Source organism: Mustelus asterias, chromosome 7, assembly GCF_964213995.1.
Source record: "Mustelus asterias chromosome 7, sMusAst1.hap1.1, whole genome shotgun sequence".
NCBI classification, from domain to species: Eukaryota; Metazoa; Chordata; class Chondrichthyes; order Carcharhiniformes; family Triakidae; genus Mustelus; species Mustelus asterias.
This window is the reverse complement of record NC_135807.1, coordinates 17,274,094-17,293,772: the sequence shown is the minus strand read 5'-3', so window position 1 is coordinate 17,293,772 and position 19,679 is coordinate 17,274,094. Positions and strand designations below refer to the sequence as shown.

Here is a 19,679-nt window from a genome sequence, read left to right as displayed (position 1 = left end):
ATCTGAAAAGCAAGAATGTGCAAGGTTCTGGAGATAAGGCAGTGGAGTGGGACTGGGTGGAATGTTCTTTCAGAGCCAGTGCAGACTCGGTGGGCTGAATGGCCTCCTGCACTGTTTAAAAAAACATTGAGATTCTGTAAAATTACATTAACTCTTGTGAAGTTGTACACGGCTGTTTATTTTCAGAATTTACTAGTTTCCATGTGAATTTGAATAGGTAATATTCTCTCCATGTTGATGAGAATGGATCCTAAAAATTCAAAAATTAATTAGAATTTTAAAAATGAGCATAATTTGAAATTTACAAGGAGATAGTTGAGGAGTGAGTGGAATTTTCCTTGAGTAGAATCTTTCACTTGTCCCGCTTGCAATTCTGATCCTGCAAACCCTGCCGATGGATCAGTTATCGCCACTCCTATTTACGTCTCCCTAATGAATGTCTGTTAGATGGCAAGCAGCTCGTTCCTAAGCCATGAATTTATTGTGGATGAATATATTGACATTATGTCCTTGCCAGAAACTTGGCTGAGGGTGTATCTTCTGCCACTTGCCCTATCCAAACCACTGTCATGGGTTTGTGACTTATCACCAAATCAACCTTGTTCTGTCACCTTCCTCTGGCGGTGTGTTCTACTTTGAGCATCTCATCTCAATTATAATCTCTATCTATCGCCCGTTGTAATATTTTTGCTGAGATCTTCCCTGCTTTCCTCCCTCAGCCATTGCGCGGAGTGATTTCTCATTGTCGGTGCATTCAATTTCCATCTCCACTCACATTCTTCCTCCTAAGTTGACTGTCCTCCTATTTTCTCTCAATGTCTCCCTCCATATTAACTCCCTGAACCATATTTATGGGCACCCCTTAAGCTTGCCATCATCTTGCTCCCATCGGGTCATTCACTGATGAGGCCATCTCTGATCATTTGCATTGCGCTTTATCAACTGCCTTTTTTTCCCCCCTCTGTCTATTCATTTTGCTTTCATGGCCTTCATGTTAGTTGAAGTTATTAATGGTTCCCCAAATCTGCCATCACCACTCCTCAAAACAGTTCAAAGCTGAAGCATTCTCCTCCAGTGTGTCTCCTCCAGCTGTGTGTGTGACTGCGTTCACTTCTGTACAGTTTTAGCTCTTTCAGAATTGCAAGATGGATGAATTTTAGCACAGATAGAAATGAGTATGATATGATAGCCATTACAAAGACATCTTTGGACACCTGGGTAATTTAGCATAGCCAATCCACCTAATCTGCATATCTTTGGACTGTGGGAGGAAACCGGGGCACCCACAGGAAATCCATGCAGACACGGAGAATGTGCAAACTCCACACAGTCATCCAAGGCCGAAATTCAACCGGTGCCTGGTGCTGTGAGGCAGCAGTGCTAACCACTGTGCCATCATACTTACTGGTCATTGCCTGAGAATGTGGTGGAGGCAGGTTTAATCCAGGCATTTAAGAGGGAATTGGGTTTTGTTTGAAAAGGAAAAATGCGCAGGGCTCTGGGGAGAAAGCTGGGGAGTGGCATTAGATAAATAACGTCTTCAGAGAGCTAGTACAGACTCAACAGGCCAAATGGTCCCTTTCTGTGGTGTAGCAATCTATGATTTCGAGGTCTGCAAATTATAAAATGGAATTCAAAACTCCATGCTCCCCAGCCTTTCAGATAACTTTCCTTACATAGGGGGGGGGTGTAGATTTCTGTGGAATATGTATCCCATGATGATGCAAAATCAAAATGACTTGGCTGTGAAAGATGAAATAGAAGTTCTTTCTCCTTTTTATTAATGTTTTTGCATGTATATTTGTAGGTCCATTTACAGATGTCGTAACTACAAATCTCAAATTGAAAAACCCAGCAGATAAGAAGGTCTGCTTCAAAGTGAAGACTACAGCACCACGCCGGTATTGTGTACGGCCCAACAGTGGAATTATTGATCCTGGAACAACGGTTACTGTTTCTGGTAAGAATGATGACTCTGACTCTATTGGAAAATGGGATTAGCATGACTTTAGTGGCAGTTATTTTTGGTACAGACTCGAAGAGCTTTTTCTGCGCTGTATGACTCTGAGGGCAGAATTTTCCCGCCACGGGAATCGTAACAGGCGGGACACGGATCATGCAAAGGCCCGTTGACCTCGGGTAGGATTTTCAGGCCTTGGGGTGAGCGTGGCTGGAAAATCCTGTTCTATGCTAATTATGGCAAGGTCAGATAGACTTCAATATATATAAATTGATGATTTTTAATTAAAATGCAAAAAATTTGTTTTTAGTTATTAGAATTAGTTGAAATTGTGTGCTCTTGATTTTAGAGTATACATCATTGACTACATTCGTTCATTAAAACTGCATGCATCTAAGCGTCTACTTGTAATTTGAGATTCATATCTCCATTGCTGAGTGTGGCAGTATTCATAAATAAATGTATGATGTTCCTATGACTATTCAGTTAAACTGTAAATAGTCGTGGATACTGTACTAAAATAGATAGCAATTATCAGGCTTTTAATAAATTTACAGGCAGCTTTTCAATCTGAGTAGCTGAGGATCATCTGACATTTTTTGCTAGGTTTGATTTAGATATTTTTAACTTGACTCCAAATGGTTGCAGTCTTTTGTTTGACAGTGGCAATATAATTTTTAACTAATCAGTAAAACTAAATTTCCAAGCAGTTTTGTGCTACTTCTCAGTTGAGATTGAGAACATTCTTATGTTTTAAGAAGATTTAAATGTAGAAATTTTATAGGATGTAGAGGACTAGGCACATTTGTCCAGATTTTTCTTCCTGGCACCCTGATGTTTGGAGGTAATTGCTTCTCTTAGCTGAATGACTTGGTTGCTCGTTTCAATCTTTGGTTTATTATGAACTATTCGTTGAGTAGTTTATGCCAGAGGCATGAATTCACCAGAAGAACTGTCCAAGTATAACGTATACTTATTTGGTTCCTCACTTCTATGTATTATAATCAAAGCCAACAAGCGCTAACTGTTAGGGATCAAATTGGACAACAACCTCCAGTGTCCATATGTATGCACTTCAACATGGAAAACTGGAAGTTACTGTTACTGCCCTGTTCCTCCAGATGCTGTACAATAACAGTATCTCCCCGAAGAACACAACATTAAAATGTGTGGAGGGGTGTCAGTTTCTGGTGCTTACCCACTAGATGTTCACTGACCATGTTAGAAATGTTATAGCTTATCATTCAGTCATGGTGTGTTGAGTCTTAATTACTGCAAAATAATTTCTATTCCAAGTGTAATGCCTCATTCTTCCAGATTTTAATCAATGCCAGAGATTTTAAAATGTTTTTACTTCCTTTAACACTCTTGTTTGTCTCTCTCTGCCAATTCTAACTTTGTTTCATCCTCGTTATTTTGTGTTTGATTTTACTTTGTATTAATTATTGTATTTTACATTTCCTGGTTTGGACATTGAATGGTTCAATGAGATTATTCAGTTTGATTAAGTATATGCAGATTGGCCTGACCTGATCTCTCCGGTCCCAGATCTTCTGTAGGGGGTGTCGTGCTGTTTCAGATTTCTGATAACTGCAAGTTGCAGTGCATCAACATACAAGAAACCTGGATGAGTGTCATGACTGCAAAATCCATATCATTAAGTTGCAGCACAGAATTTCCTTTGATTCTGAAATGAAATATTTCAAACTTAGAAAGGAAATAGATGTGCGTTTATCACGTTCCTTTCATGACACTGGAACACCCAAAGTGTTCTACAACTGATGAAGTACTTTTGAAGTGTTTCATTGTTAGTGTAGGAAATATGGCAGCTAATCTGCGCAGTGAACCTCCACAAACGGGATATGTGTTACTTTGTTCCTCCGAAATATTGCCATGGAATTTTTTACGTCCATCTGAGAAGGCAGACTGGTCGACTGTGCCATGCCACAAGGATCAGTGCTGGGGCAACAAAACATGAATGACTTGGATGAAGGGACTGAAAGTATGGTTGCTCAGCTTGATGGTAACACAAAGATTGATAGATGAATAAATTGTGTAGAGGAAAGAAAACTACGAGAGGATATAAAAAGATTAAGTGAGAGAGCAAAGATTTAGCAAATGAAGTGTAATATAGTCAAATGCAAAATTATCCATTTTGGCAGGAAGAATTTAAAAAATCATATCTAAATGGTGAGAGATTGCAGAGCTCTGAGATGCAGAGAATTTGGGTGTCATAGTGCATGAATCACAAAAGTTTAGTATGCAGGTATAGCAAGTAAATGGGAAAGCTAATAGAATCTTACCATTTATTGAGGTTAATTGATTACAAAAGTAGGAAGGTTATGCCTCAGTTATACAAAGCATTGGTGAGACCACATCAGGAGTACAGTGTACAGTGTTGATCTCCTTAATTATGGAAGAATGTAAAAGTGTTGGAAGCATTTCAGAGATTTACCAGACTAATACTTGGAATGGGCAGGTTGTCTTATGAGGAAACGTTGATAGGCTAGGTTTGTATCTGCTGGAGTTCAGAGTAAGAGACGATTGAATTGATACATGCAAGAACCTTGACAGGGTGGATGTAGAAATGTTTCTCTTTGTGGATGAATCTAGGTGTTTAAGATGGAGATGAATTATTTTTCTCAGAAGGGTCGTGTTTGGAAAATTCTTCCTCAAAACACACCGGAAGCAAAGTCTTTAAATAGAACAGAGCATAAAGAAATGTACAGCACAGGAACTGGCCCTTCAACCCTCCAAGTCTGTGCCGATCATGATGCCCTAACTGAACTGAAGAAAAAACATTCTGCCCTTACTCGGTGCGTATCCCTCTATTCCCTCCCTATTCACGCACCCATCCAGATGCTCCTTAAATGTTGCTAATGTGCCTGCTTCCACTACTACCTCCGGCAATGCGTTCCAGGCACCCATGACTCTGAAAGACTTCCCCGCACATCTCCCTTAAACTTTCCCTCTCACCTTGAACATGTGCCCCTTTGTAATTGACACTTCTCTCTCCTCCTCCTCTCTCTCTCCTCTCTCTCTCTCTCTCTCTTCTCCCCCCCCCCCCCCCCCCCCCCCCGGAAAAAGCCTCTATCGGTCTTCCCTCAATCTCTGTCTTTCCAGTGACAACAATCCTAGTTGATTCACCTCGCCTCATAGCCAACGCGCTTGAGACCAGGAAACATCCTGGTGAACCTTCTTTGCACTTTCTCCAAAGCTTCCATGTCCTTCTCGTAATCTGGTGATTAGAACTGCATACAATACTCCAAATGTAGCCTATCCAAGGTTTTATGTAGCTGCAGCATGATTTCCCAACTCTTATACTCAATGCCCTGGTTGATGAAGGCAAGCATGCCATGTGCTTTCTTAATCACCTTGGCCACTTTTAGGGAACTGTGGACCTGCACACCCAGATCTCTCTGTTAATGTTCCCAAGGATTCTGTCATTTACAGTATAATTCACACCTAAATTTGATCCTCCGGAATGCATCACCTTGCATTTGTTCAGATTAAACTCCATCCGTCATTTCTGTCCCCAAGTCTCCAATCTATTTGTATCCTGTTGTATCCTCTGACAATCCTTGCCACTGTCAGCAAATCCACCAATCTTCATGTCATCTGCAAACCTACTAATCAGACCACCCAATTTTCCTCGAGATCATTTATATATACTACAAACAACAGAGGTCCCAGTATTGATCCCTATGGAACACCATTATCTACAGATCTCCATTCTGAAAAATACCCTTCCACCTCTACGCGCTGTCTTCTATAACCAAGCCAGTTCTGTATCCATCCAGCGAATCCACCCATGTGATTTTAGTTTTGTACCAGTCTGCCGTGTGGGACCTTATCAAACACCTTACTAAAGTCCATATAAACTACATCCACAGCCCTTCCCTCATCAATTATCTTTGTCACCTCTTCAAAAAACTCAATCAAGTTGGCGAGACATGACCTTCCCCATACAAAACAATGCTGCCTATCACTAACTAGTCCATTTTCTTCCAAATATGCATGTTTTTAAGATGCAGGTAGATATATTTTTGATCAGCAAGAGTGTGAAAGGTTATTTGGGTAGGGGACAGTGTGGAGTTGAGGTTACAATCTGATCAGCCAAGATATTAAATGGCGGAGCAGGCTTGAGTAAACCAGATTGTCTACTCCTAGTTTGTATGGTTTGAGGATGGGGGGGGGGGGGAAATTTCATCTGAAAGACGGCACCAATGATAGTGCAGCATTCACTCAGCACTGCACTGCATTGAAAGCTGGGATTGTCCTGCTCAAGTCTTGAAATGGGACTTGAACAAAACCTTCTGACTCAGGTGAGAGTGTAACCAACTGACACTAAGAATGGTTTAGGTTTTACCATAGCAAAGTTTCAGGACAAAAAACGAAGATGTAGGCACTGGATCCAACCTCTGGATTGTTAGATTTGTTTTTGTGTGAGTGTCTAGATGATGAATATTGACGTTGCTTTTTATCATGAGGAGCACTGCAGGTAACCCAAATCCTGTGTTTATTAACGTGCACTTTCCATCAGGAGACAAGAAATAGTAAGCAGAAACAAAAACCTAAGCTGAATGCTTTCCCTTCTCCCTAGTCCAGATGTAGTGAGACGTTTTCCAGCACCATGCCACGCTGACGGAAGTAAGTTACTTCAGTACAAGGGAGATCAAACCCAATCCTTCTGTCAATACATCCATTAGAAAGCTAGACCACATAAATTAATGATAGAACATAGAAAAGGTACAGCACAAACAGGCCCTTCGGCCCACAAGTTGTGCCGAACATGTCCCTACCTACTAGGCTTACCTATAACCCTCTATCTTACTGACTTCCATGAACTTATCCAAAAGTCTCTTAAAAGATCCTATCGAATCCGCCTCCACCACCACTACTGGCAGCCGATTCCACGCACCCACCACCCTCTGAGTGAAAAACTTACCCCTAACATCTCCTCTGTACCTACTCCCCAGCACCCTAAACCTGTGACCTCTTGTGGCAATGATGATGGGAGATTTCCATGGAGAAATATATCTATCTAAGACCGGGGAACATTGGTTATGTTACAGGACAAGTAATTAATTGACTAGAAACTTACCTGGTCGAGCCAGATAATGTGCAGTTGCAGGGCAGAGACTGGATGTTCTACAGTTAAGAACTCACCTTGCTCCCAAATGCCTGTCCACTATCTGCAAGGCACAAGTCATAAATGTGATGGAATACTCCCACTTTGCTGGATAAATGTAGTTCCAAAGTACTTGTGCTTGGCACTATTCAGGACAAAGCAGCCCATTTAATTGCGCCCAAACCACTACCTTCAACATTCATCCCTTCTATGGACCATTTGTGACATGCACTGCAGCACTTTGCAAAAGCTTCTTCCAAACCTGTAGCCTCAGAAGAACAGGGCAACAGATAGACAGGAGCAGCCCCAATGGCAAGTTCCCCTTCACGTCGAACACCATCCTGACTTGGGAATGTGTTGTTCAGCCTGCATCTTCATGAGGTCAATTTCTTGGAACTCTCTCCAACAGCACTATGATTGTACCTATAGCCCACAAACTCCAGCAGTTCAAGATGATGGCTCAGCACCACCTTGAGGGCAATTAGGGATGAGCAATAAATGCTGACCTTACCAGCGACGGATACCCACATCGTTTGAATGGGGAAAAAAATTGCCAAGTTGCGAAAGTCCATAACAAATTAAATGAATTTTTGGAAGTTGTGATCATGTTGCTTCCAGCAACCATGAATTGTGATCTGCATGAAAACTGGGCGCTGCAACTGTATCGAAATTTAATACAATTGGAAATCCAGAAATGACAACCTTGCTAAATAACTAATAGAAAAACAGCAAATGCTGGAGATGCTCAGCAGGTCTGACAGCATCTGTCAGTGAGAAATAATTAACTTTACACGCCTGTGACCTTTCATCAAACATTTTAAAACTGGGATTGCTAGATATTTGTTTGGCATGGTTGTATTACTGAACCAAGACAACTGAATGGAGCTAAGATCTTGATCTGCTGTGATCTAATTGAATGGTGGAGCAGGTTTGAGGGGCTGAAATGACTATCCTTGTTACTATGTTCCTCTTATGAAATTATTTCCTAGGAATTAATTTTGGTTCACTCAATTATTATTGAACTCTGCCTTGTGTTAGGGACCAATTACTAATTACTTAGTGAGTGGCTACTTATGATTAATATATTGTCGAAAAGGGATGTCATGTAAAATAATGTTTGCAATCTTTTATCTCCCTTTTTCCTTTGACCTTGGTATCTTATGTTTTCTCTCTGGCCGAGGGGTAACTTTGTTACTTTAACTACATTAGAACCAACTGGGTGACGACAAAAAAAAACCTTTTGAAATGTTAAATTTGGTTATGCAAATTGTTTCCATGTCATGCAATTTGATATACTTGATTTCCACCCTTTTAAAAAAAAAACTGGAGCGAGAGATTTTTTCAAGGTGGGAGGCATGGTCGATTCAAGCAAACCAATCACAGAATCCCTATAGTGCAGGAGGAGGCCATTTGGCCCATTCAGCCTGCACCAACAACAGTCCCACCCAGTCCCTACCCCTGTATTTATCCTGCTAATCCCCTGAAACGAAGGGCAATTTAGCATGGCCAGTCAACCTAATCCGCACATCTTTTGGAGTGCAATCCACCTTAGTCGTAATAGCACACAAGGAGGCCATTCGGATCCATGCTGACTCTTGTCAGTCAGTCAGCTCCCCCCCCCCCCCATACTTTCTGTCGTCCTGCAGGTTTCTTTTTCCCATGTGCCCACCGATTTTCCTTTTCAAGTCACTGAATGTCTTCTCTTCTACCACCTTTACAGGCAGCATCTTCCAAATTATTCTGTGTAAAAGAAAAAGGTGTTTCCCAGATTTCTCCTACATCTCTTGCACAAAACCTTAGATCTGGTGTCCCCCCCCCAGTGCTTGACCATCATTTTAAAAATGTATTTTTTCATGAGATCTGGGTGTCGCTGGCAAGGCCAGCATTTGTTGTCCATCACTAATTACCCTTGAACTGAATGGCTTGCTGGGCCATTTCAGAGGTCATTTGAGAGACAACCACATTGCTGTGGGTTTGGAGTTACATAAAAGGCCAGATTGCGTAAGAATTGCAGAATTCCATTCCTAAAGAACATCAGTGAACCAGATGGGTTCTTAGGACAATCAATGATAGTCCCGTGGTCACAATTACTAAGACTAGCTTTATTGTCCAGATTTGTATTAATCAAATTCAAATTCTACCAGTTGTGGTGGGATTTGAAACTGTGTCCTCAGTGTATTAGCCTGAGTCTTTGGATTACTGGTCCAGTGACATTACCTACTATGCCACTGTCTCCCCACCAACTCCTCCTCCTCCTCCACCCCACAATGAGAATAGTTTTTCTTTGTCTACCGTAGCTAAACCTACCATAATCCTGTGCATTACTATTAAATTTCACTTTGACCTCCAGTTCATCCTGCCTATCAATTTTCACCTCACCACCCCCACTTATACCGATATTTTGTCAGCATCCTCTTCCTTTGTAAATACTGAGAAAGTGCTCATTATGTATTCTAGCCTTGCACTGCATCTTTAAGCATGTATCACCTTATTTATCCTGAATCTGCCCCTGCTCTGCCTTTTACTACCTGCTTTCTATTTGCATGCTGGTTGAAGATTTTGGCTCCACTTTTATGTTAACTGCCATTCAATTCTCATTTTCTCTCTTTGCAAATTACGTTTTGCTCTTCACATCCGTCTAACTTATGGTATTTTGACATTTGACCTGGCCCCCTCTTGTCAATTTAATCTGCTATGCATCTTGCATCCTCTTTGTTTTGTCACAATCTCAAAGTTATAGTCAGAGTTCTCCACAGCAAGAAGTCCATTGTGTCTGTGTCAGCCATCAAACACTTATCTATTCTAATCCCATTTTCCAGCACTCTTGTTCTGTTTTATATTTTCTTGTCAGTCTCTGGTTCCATTTTAATCTGGCTAGAACCCCTTTCACAGAATCACAGAAGTGTCATGGCATAAGAGACCGCCATTTCACCCACTGGCTCACCAAATCAACAGTATGACTTACTTTCATTCCACTGAAGTTAGCCCTCTTCCAATTTAGAAGTTCTACTTTAGATTGTACCTTGCTGTTCTCCATTGCTCCATTACTAACCTAAGCCAAGATAACCAAGTGTCACCCCACCGATAGCTGGTCCACTTGGCTTCCGCTTATTCCCTGGCACAAGATCTAGCAATGCCTCCTTTCAAGTTGGGCCAAGAATATATTGGTCAAGGAAGTTCTTCTGAATACATTTTAGAAATTCCTCACCCTTCACTATATTACGATCCCTGATGATATTTGCATAACTAAAGTCCCCTAGTATTACCACTTTATAGTACTTGCACATCTGTGATTTCCCTTCAGGTTTGCTCTTCTATATCTCCCATTAATTGGCGGCCTATAGAAAACCCCTAGTCGGGTGATCATTTCATTTCTCCATTTTGTTGCCACCTGTATAGTCCTTTGGCCATTTCTGTCATTGTCTGATCTTTCTGCTGCTTTGGCAGTCCCTCAGGGTTGAGGATGACTTGCTTCCCCTCTGGGGAGGTGAGTTCTGCGGTGGCTCAATAGTCCAATCCCGTAGGTTTGGCAGTTGTGTTTGATGAGATGGTGAGATGCTCTGGATTCTGCATTCTCCGGTGTTTACATTTCCGCATGCTCCACCCAGTGACGCTCGAGGTGATTGGCGCTGTCACGGATATTTCTTCTCCAGTGTGTGCATTCTAAGGCAAGCAATTCCCACATGTCGATGGGGATGTTGCATTTATTTAGGGAGGCTATCAGAATGTCCTTGTCGTGTTTCCTTGGCCCTCCTAGTGGTCACTTGCCATTGCGGAGCTCAGAGTGAAGCACTTGTTTTGGGAGTCTTGTGTCGGGCATGCAGACAATGTGGCCTGCACATTGCAGCTGGTCGTGTGTGACCAGTGCCCCAATACTGGGGATGTTGGCCTGGGAGAGGTCGCTCACATTAGCATAACTATCCTGCCAGTGGATTTACAGGATTTTGCGAAGGCAACGTTCTCCAGGGATTTGAGGTGTCGGCTGTACATTGTCCATGTTTCTGATGCATACATGAGGGCAGGGACCATAGCTGCTCTGTAGACCATGAGCTTGGTGCTGGATTTGCGATCTCGGTCTTCGAACACTTCGTTCCTCAGGCAGTGGAAGACTGCACAGGCACAGGCACATTGAGCTGATGCTGGATTTCATTGTCGATGTCTGCTCACGCCAAGAGGAGGCTCCTGAGGTTTGGGAAATGATCCACATTGACCTGGGCTCACCGTGGATCTTGATGGTTGGCGGGCAGTTTTGTGTGGCAGGAGCAGGCTGGTAAAGGACTTTTGTTTTCCGGATGTTTACTCTGAGGTCCATTCTCTCATATGCCTCGGTGAAAGTGCGATGATGGTTTGCAACTCTCCTCCGAGTGTGCGCGCACACAGGCGTTGTCTGTGTACTGCAGCTTAATGACAGAAATTGGAATGGTCTTGATTCTAGCCTGGAAGTGTTAGATGTTGAACAGTTTCCTGCTTGTCCAGTAGGTTAGCTCCACCTCTGAAGCTTCAGGGTGATGGGATGGAGTGTTGCTGCAAGGAAGATGGAGAAGAGCGTTGGTGTGATGATGCAGCCCTGTTTGACCCCAGTTTGCACATGTATTGGGTCTGTCGTGGTTCCGTTGGTGAGGTTAACGGCTTGCATGTCATCCTGGAGCAGGCTGGGAATGGTGACTAATTTTTATGGGCAGCTGAATTTGAGGAGGATGTTCCACAATCCCTCACAGTTGACTGAGTCAAAGGTCTTTGCGAGATTGAAGAAGGCCATGTACCGAGGTTGATGCTGCTCCCTGCACTCTTCCTGGATTTGTTGCACACTGAAGCTCATGTCCATTGTGCCTCTTGATGGAAACTGCACTGAAACTCTGGGAGGAACTCTTCAGCCACTGGGAGGAGGAGGTTGAAGAGGATTCTCATGATGACCTTTTCCCGTGGCAGAGAATAGGAAAATCCTTCGGTAATTTCCACAGTCTAATCTGTCTCCTTTCTTCAAGATGGTCACAATTAAGGTGTCTGAGATCTCCTGGCATGCTCTCTTCATCCCAGACAATGGTGGTGAGGTTGTGGATTCTTGTCAAAAGCACTTCTCTGCTGCGTTTTAAATATTTCAGTGGGGATTCCATCTGTGTCAGAAGTCTTGTTGTTTTTCAGCTGTCGGATGGCTCTTTCAACCTCATGGTGAGCTGGGGTTGCACTGAGATGTGGTGGGTGGCGTGTTGAAGGATGGTGTCAAGGGCATTTGCGTTGAAGGCTCCATCTTGGTTGAAGAGAACCTCAAGTGCTCTCGAGTGAGCATTGACTGCCTTTCTGTCTTTGAACGGCTCTCCATTTTTGGCTGTCTGTGAAGTGGGCCCCTGGATACTCTGATCATAGATGGTTTTAATTGTACTGAAGAAGTTGCGTATGTCGTGGTTGCTGAGTCCCCTGCGCTCTTTCCACCCACCATCTGTTCTTTGGATCTCGGGTTCTGTGTTGCACCTCAGTCTTCATTTATCTGAAGGCTTGTTTCCTCTTTCTTGAGTTTTGGTGGAGCTGCCAGTTCAGGAATGCCTTGCTTTTGCGGTCAGGGAGATCCTGGAGCTCCAAATCGTTCTTGTTGAACCAGTCTTGGTGCTTCCTGCTCGAGAGCCTGAGCATCTCCTTGCAGGTGCTGACTATCGTGGCTTTTGAGACAGACCAGGCACTGTGGTCATACTGTGGGTCTGGCATGTTGGTCATTGCCAGGTTAGCCTTGAGGTGTTGACTGAGTAGTTCCAGCGACATTGAGTCTCCTGCGGCAGAGTTTTTTATGCCTCTGCCGGTTTGGGGCTAGGGTGATGGAGATAGCAGAGCGGGTTAGTCTGTAGTCAGTCGAACAGTCGTCGGATCTAGTCGTGGCACGGGTGACGTGGACTCCTTTGCAGTCCCTTGCTCAGACGATGATTTGGCGCATTAGGTGCCAGTGCTTGGAGTGGGGGGTTTTGCCATGAGGTCTTCTGTTTATCCCTCTGGTGGGACAGGTAGTTTCTAAAGAGCAGAAACAGCATGGAGCGAGGTGGAGAAGCACGTTAAAACTGCGTGGGAAGAGAGAGCAGCTTCTGACCTGTACTGCTTCAGGGTATCGTCATTCCCAGCAGTCTTCAATGTCGAGTAACTGTTTCTCGAGAGTGGCATATACCCTGAACACTTCTGTACTTCCTGCTGCTTTCCTACTCTCACTTGAACTCTGTCTGTGCATGACAACCTCCTACGATATAGAATCCAGGAAGCATGCACCCTCCTTGATGTGCTGTAGGGGAATTTCACAGTAACTTCATTGCAGTGTTAATGTAAGCCCTACTTGTGACTAATAAATTAACTTTGGCTTTAGTGACTTGTGGTCCCTTGCATTCAGGAGCTGGAGGCACTTCCTACACATGTGGTCTGCCAAGACATGTGTCCTGAACAAAGAAAATTACAGCACAGGAGCAGGCCCTTTGGCCCTTCAAGCTTGCACCAACCATGCTGCCCGACTTAACTAAAACCCCCTACCCTTCCAGGGACCATATCCCTCTTCCCATCCTATACATGTATTTGCCAAGACGCTCCTTAAAACTCTCTATCGTATCCGCTTCCACTACCTCCCCCGGCAACGAGTTCTCAGCACCCACCACCCTCTGTACAAAATCTGCCTCGTACATCTCCTTTAAACCTTGCCTTTCGCACCTTTAACCTATGCCCCCTAGTAATTTACTCTTCCACCCTGGGAAAAAGCTTGTGACTGTCCACTCTGTCCATGCCTCTCATAATCTTGTAGACTTCTATCAGGTCGTCCCTCAACCTCCGTCGTTCCAGTGAGGACAAACCAAGTTTCTGCAACCTCTCCTCAGCTAATGCCCTCCATACCAGACAACATCCTGATCAATCTTTTCTGTACTCTCTCCAAAGCTTCCACATCTTTCTGGTACTGTGGCAACCAGAATTGAACACTATATTCCAAGTGCGGTCTAACTAAGGTTCTATAAAGCTGCAACATGACTTACCAGTTTTTAAACTCAATGTCCGGCCGATGAAAGCAAGCATGCCGTATGCCTTCTTGACTACCTTCTCCACCTGCACTGCCACTTTTAGTGACCTGTGTACCTGTACACCCAGATCCCTTTGATTATCAATACTCTTAAGGGTTCTGCCGTTTACTGTATATTCCCTCTGTGTTGGACCTTCCAAAAGCATTACTTCACATTTGTCTGAATTAAACTGCATCTGCCATCTCTCTGCCCAAGTCTCCAACTGATCTATATCCTGTGTCCTCTGATGATCCTCATCGCTATCCACAAATCCAGCAACCTTTGTGTCGTTCGCAAACTTACTAAGCAAACCAGTTACATTATATACAGCAAAGGTCCCAGCATTGATCCCTGAGGAATGCCACTTGTCACAGTCCTCCATTCAGCAACACACACTTCCACTGCTACTCTGTTGTCTTTGACCGAGCCAGTTTTGTATCCAACTTGCCAGCTCACCTCTGATCACCTTCTGCACCCGTCTGCCATGAGGGACCTTGTCAAAGGCCATACTGAAGTCCATGTAAACAACATCCACTGCCCGACCCTCCTCAATGATCTTCGTCACTTCCTCTCAAAACTCGATCAAGTTAGTGAGACACAACCTCCCCTTCATAAAACCATGTTGCCTCTCACTAATATGTCCACTTATTTCCAAGTGGGAATAAATCCTGTCTCTAAGAATCCTCTCCAATAATTTCCCTACCACTGACGTCAGGCTCACCGGCCTGTATTTACCTGGATTATTCTTGCTACCCTTAAACAAAGGAACAACATTGGCTATTCTCCAATCTCTGGAACCTCCCCTGTAAGAGTTTTAACAACACCAGGTTAAAGTCCAACAGGTTTATTTGGTAGCAAATACCATTAGCTTTCGGAGCGCTGCTCCATATTAGAAGGAGTAGCGCTCTGAAAGCTAATGGTATTTGCTACCAAATAAACCTGTTGGACTTTAACCTGGTGTTGTTAAAACTCTTACTGTGTTTACCCCAGTCCAATGCCGGCATCTCCACATCATGACCTCCCCTGTAGCCAGTGAGGAGACCAAGATTTCTCTCAAGGCCCCAGCAATTTCCTCCCTTGCCTCCCTCAGTATTAGAACCATAGAAAATTACAGCTCAGAAACAGGCCTTTTGGCCCTTTTTGTCTGTGCCATTTTTTGCCTAGTCCCACTGACCTGCACTTGCACTTTATTCTGGGGTATATCCTATCAGGTCCTGGGCACTTGCCTACCTTAATGAAATTCCCACATGGCCCAGGAGATGCAAGCAAAGGTCTCAGCTTTATGAACTAAAAAATCCTTATTCCCTCTTTTTAAACAAGATATTAACTATATTTTAACCTTTAAATTTAATTTAAGTCTTTATATGCTTTGTACATATATTCTTCTAGATTGTTTACTTGACTCCAATAGTTTGTTTATTTCTTGCCTTGCTCTTGAGGCTCAGGTGAACTTTATTCTGCTCTCTGTTCCCAAACTCCTTCACAAAATTAAGTTTATTTATTTCATGTCACAGTAGGTTTACGTTAACACTGCAATGAAGTTACTGTGAAAATCCCCTAGTCGCCACACTCTGGTGCCTGTTCAGGTACACTGAGGGAGAATTTAGCATGACTGATGCACCTAACCAGCACGTCTTTCAGACTGTGGGAGGAAACCAAAGCACCCGGAGGAAACCCACACAGACACGGGGAGAATGTGCAGCCTTCAAAGACAGTGACCCAAACCAGGAATCAAACCAGAGTCCCTGGCGCTGTGAGGCAGCAGTGCTAGCTACTGTGCCACCGTGCCGCTCTCCAGCTCAGTGCTCTGAAAACCTGTCTGCTGCTCTGTGATGTCACGCTGTGATTTATTTTCAGTTGATTTGTTCCTCCCATGTGCTTTCAGTCTCCCACTGAATTCCCGATTTTTACCAGCGGCTCTCGGCACTGTTTCCTCCCAGACCTGAACCCTCTGTATTTCTGTTGACTCCCTGCTTTTATTTGTTGGGCTCTGACACGGTTTCCTTCGGTCTCACTCACTCCCCGACTCCCACTGTCTACCCGCCACTGCTTTTGCTTGTTGATCTCCAGCACTATTTTCCCTCTGGTTTGCTCCCTCCCAGGTAGCGTATTGTAAATTGGTTGGGTTACCATGGCAATGCTGATGGAAGAGTAAAACACTTGCCTCCCAAACCCTAACTTCTTCTGTTTGAGATTCATTCTTCTATAGTCCACATATACTTCGGTTATTTTGTTGAATGTGTTTTATTTTCTTCATCTTTTCTTGCATTCCATTTGTTGAACTATTGTAGGTACAGGAAAACTGAGGAACATGAGAGTCGCAGAGGAAGTCATGGAGAGTAGAACAGAATGCTGCAGGGGGAATCGGCCTCGACTGGATGGTTGAGCGTGAAATAGTAAATTGGGCACTTATTTAGGTGGTTTGCATTTCCTTGGTAGATGTAGTCACATGATAAATATTTAATCGTAAATTGGTTACTACAGGCGAGAGATTTTTTTCAACTGGGCATATACTGACGCAATCTCTTAAGAGATGACAGATCCATAAATTCTCTTGGGACTAGCCATCGAGTTATATGCTTACACACAGGAAATCTAAAACCCAGCATTCCAGCTGGGTGAGTAAAAGCTAATCTTGCATGCAGATTTGCAAAGTTACACCAAGATATGTGTGTCAGTCATGCACTCTGTGGCTGGAGTGCTGCTTTAATGTGCAGGTATTAACAAGTAGACTTAGCCAGAATGCTCACAATGAAGTAACACCCCCACAATTCTTCCCTGGACTGTCATATATAATTAACTTTTGGGGATGTACTCATCTACAATTCAAATGAGGGCAGCACGGTAGCACAGTGGTTAGCACTGCTGCTTCACAGCTCCAGGGACCTGGGTTCGATTCCCGGCTTGGGTCACTGTCTGTGTGGAGTTTGCACATTCTCCTCGTGTCTGCGTGGGTTTCCTCTGGATGCTCCGGTTTCCTCCCACAGTCCAAAGATGTGCGGGTTAGGCTGATTGGCCATGCTAAAATTCCCCCATAGTGTCCTGGGATGCGTAGATTGGAGGGATTGGTGGGTAAAATATGTAGGGATATGGGGGTAGGGCCTGGGTGGGATTGTGGTCGGTGCAGACTCGATGGGCCGAATGGCCTCTTTCTGTACTGTAGGGGTTCTATGATTTCTATGAACTTGGCACCATTTCCCCCAACGCAACTGTTGTAAAAAAAATATTTTTTGATTACGTTACAACAATGAGACTTCAAAAGGAGTTGACTGAAATACTTCGGGATGACCTGATGTCATGAAGGCAGTCTATAAATGCAAGTTTGTTGTCTTTTTCCTGCCATTTCCATTCTCTTTCTTGGACCCCCCCCCCCCCCCCCCCCCCCCCCCCCCAATCCCTGCTCGTCCCTAAATAGAGGCCATTTGACCCGTTATATCTGTAAAAGTTACTGGAACCAACTATATGGTTATTAATACACCTGGAGTGTTTTTTTAAAAAACCGAGCGAATGGATTTGTGTTTACTTGTGTTCCCCCTGGGATTTTCAGTGCAGAGTTTTAATTAGGTGATTGATAGGGACAGAGTCATGTGCTTAATGGGAGGGGCTAAGCTTGGCAGGTAAGAAACATTTTCAGTTTCATTTTAAAATACAAGGTGTAGCTGCTTGGCCTGCCATAACGTGTGTGCGTGTGTGTCTCCAGAGGTGTTCTGGACGCTCCAGACTGTTAACCTACGACGGTTCAGTATGCCTGTAGTTTCCTAACTCATTTTAAGGAGGTTGAATCTATGAGAGAAATGTTGCTTGAATTGAAGATTAGCAATCAGCCTCAGCTCCATTTGCACTGTTCCTAATTCTCACGTTACTCCCTTGTTCCTTAGCAACGAGAAATGGGTACAGATTCAGGTTTGATCATGGCCTCCTCTGATTTACATTCTATTATGGTTGTGTAGCTCTCCATTCTATTACAGTACTCTGCATTATAACAATTCTGAGCACTTCTCAGGGCCGGAACTGCAGTTCCAGAGAGTCTTAAAATACTCCAAGACCAGGAACCAGATAGCTAACATTTTAAAAAGACTTTTTTTTCCTTTCTTCTTTCATGGGATGTGGGCATCACTGGCTGGGGACCAGCATTTGTTGCCCACTCCGAATTCCCCCTGAACATAGTGCTTGCTAGACCATTTTAAGAGGGCAGTGAGTCACATGTAGGCCAGACCGGGTAAGGATCGCAGATTTCATTCCTTAAAGGATATTAGTGAACCATATGGGCTTTTACAATCAATAATAGCTTCATGGTCATCATTAGATTTTTAATACCGGATTTTTTATTCCATTCAAATTTCACCATCTGCCATGGTGAGATTCGAACCTGGATCCCTAGAGCGTTACCCTGAGTCTCTGGATTACAAGCTCAGCGACAATGAAGACTTATTGCAATCAAAGTGATTAAATGTTGTAAAACGTTCGAAAGAATGTATATTTAATATCAAATCCAGAGACTCCTGGGTCTCTTTCAGCTTCATAATAAACTCCATCATTCTTATACAGTCTATTTTTCCCCTAGAATAGTGTCTCAAACCCAGATGTCCAAAAAATCTGAACTTGTCTGAAAACTGAACATTTTTAGTTAGTAATGCATCAATTTTAATCGACTAAAAAAAACTTAACCTGGACATTTTGGGGAGGCATTTGCCACTTGCACGCTAGCCGATTCCTTCATTCCAGCCAACCCTTGACTCCAGTCAATCCAGCTTAACCTGGACAGCCCAACCCGAAACTTGGTACAGCTTCAGTCCTGAAGTTACCACATTTGAGACACCTGTACTTTAAGTTTAGTCCTTTATCGTTCTGTTCACCTACATATTTAATCCCATTTATCCTTTAATTTCTGAACTGTCTCATTTATTCCACTGACTCTAATTTCGTATTACCTCAACCTATTTTGCAGTGATTATAATTCAGCGACAGCAATGATTTGAACAAAAAACAAAAGATGCTGGAAAATCTCAGCAGGTCTGATAACGTTCTCCACATCATAACGTTCTCTCTCCACCGAGGCTAATGTTTCAAGTCTGGATGATTCGTTGTCAGTTATCCAGACATGAAACGCTAGCTCTTTCTCCACAGAGGCTGTCAGACCTGAGTTTTTCCAGCATTTTCTGTTTTTGTTTCAGATTCAAGCATCCGCAGTAATTTGCTTTTATCTTTACGATTTCAGCAGCATGCTGAGTCATTCCACTCTGTACCACTGTCACCCTGCGCCCCACTACTTGTCCAACCAGTTCAGATAATGTTCGCTCCTGTAAGAAATTGCTATCTAACAGCTTTATAAAATCTAAAGAGATTTATTGAATATTTTAGAAATCTTTTGAAGAAAGCTTGCATAACAGCTTGCTGTCTGCATAACACAGGAGAGAATAGCTATCTCTGGCAAGGACATGTTTCAAGCACAGACATTCATGACCTATACATGAACCAACTGTCTAAGTAAAACAGTGAAAGCAGACTCTCGAGAGGAAGTACAAGACATTGGTAAGACCACACTTGGAATACTGTGTATAGTTTTGGTTAC

General features: G+C 43.3%; 1 protein-coding gene across 1 annotated transcript in view; it reads left to right on the top strand.

Moving 5' to 3' along the window:
- vapa (VAMP (vesicle-associated membrane protein)-associated protein A) overlaps positions 1–19,679 on the top strand; it is a 94,382-nt gene that overhangs the window by 48,494 nt on the left and 26,209 nt on the right. The window contains exon 2 of the mRNA XM_078215729.1: positions 1,808–1,960. Coding sequence (XP_078071855.1) covers positions 1,808–1,960 — 153 coding nt within the window. The remainder of the gene's footprint in view (positions 1–1,807; positions 1,961–19,679) is intronic.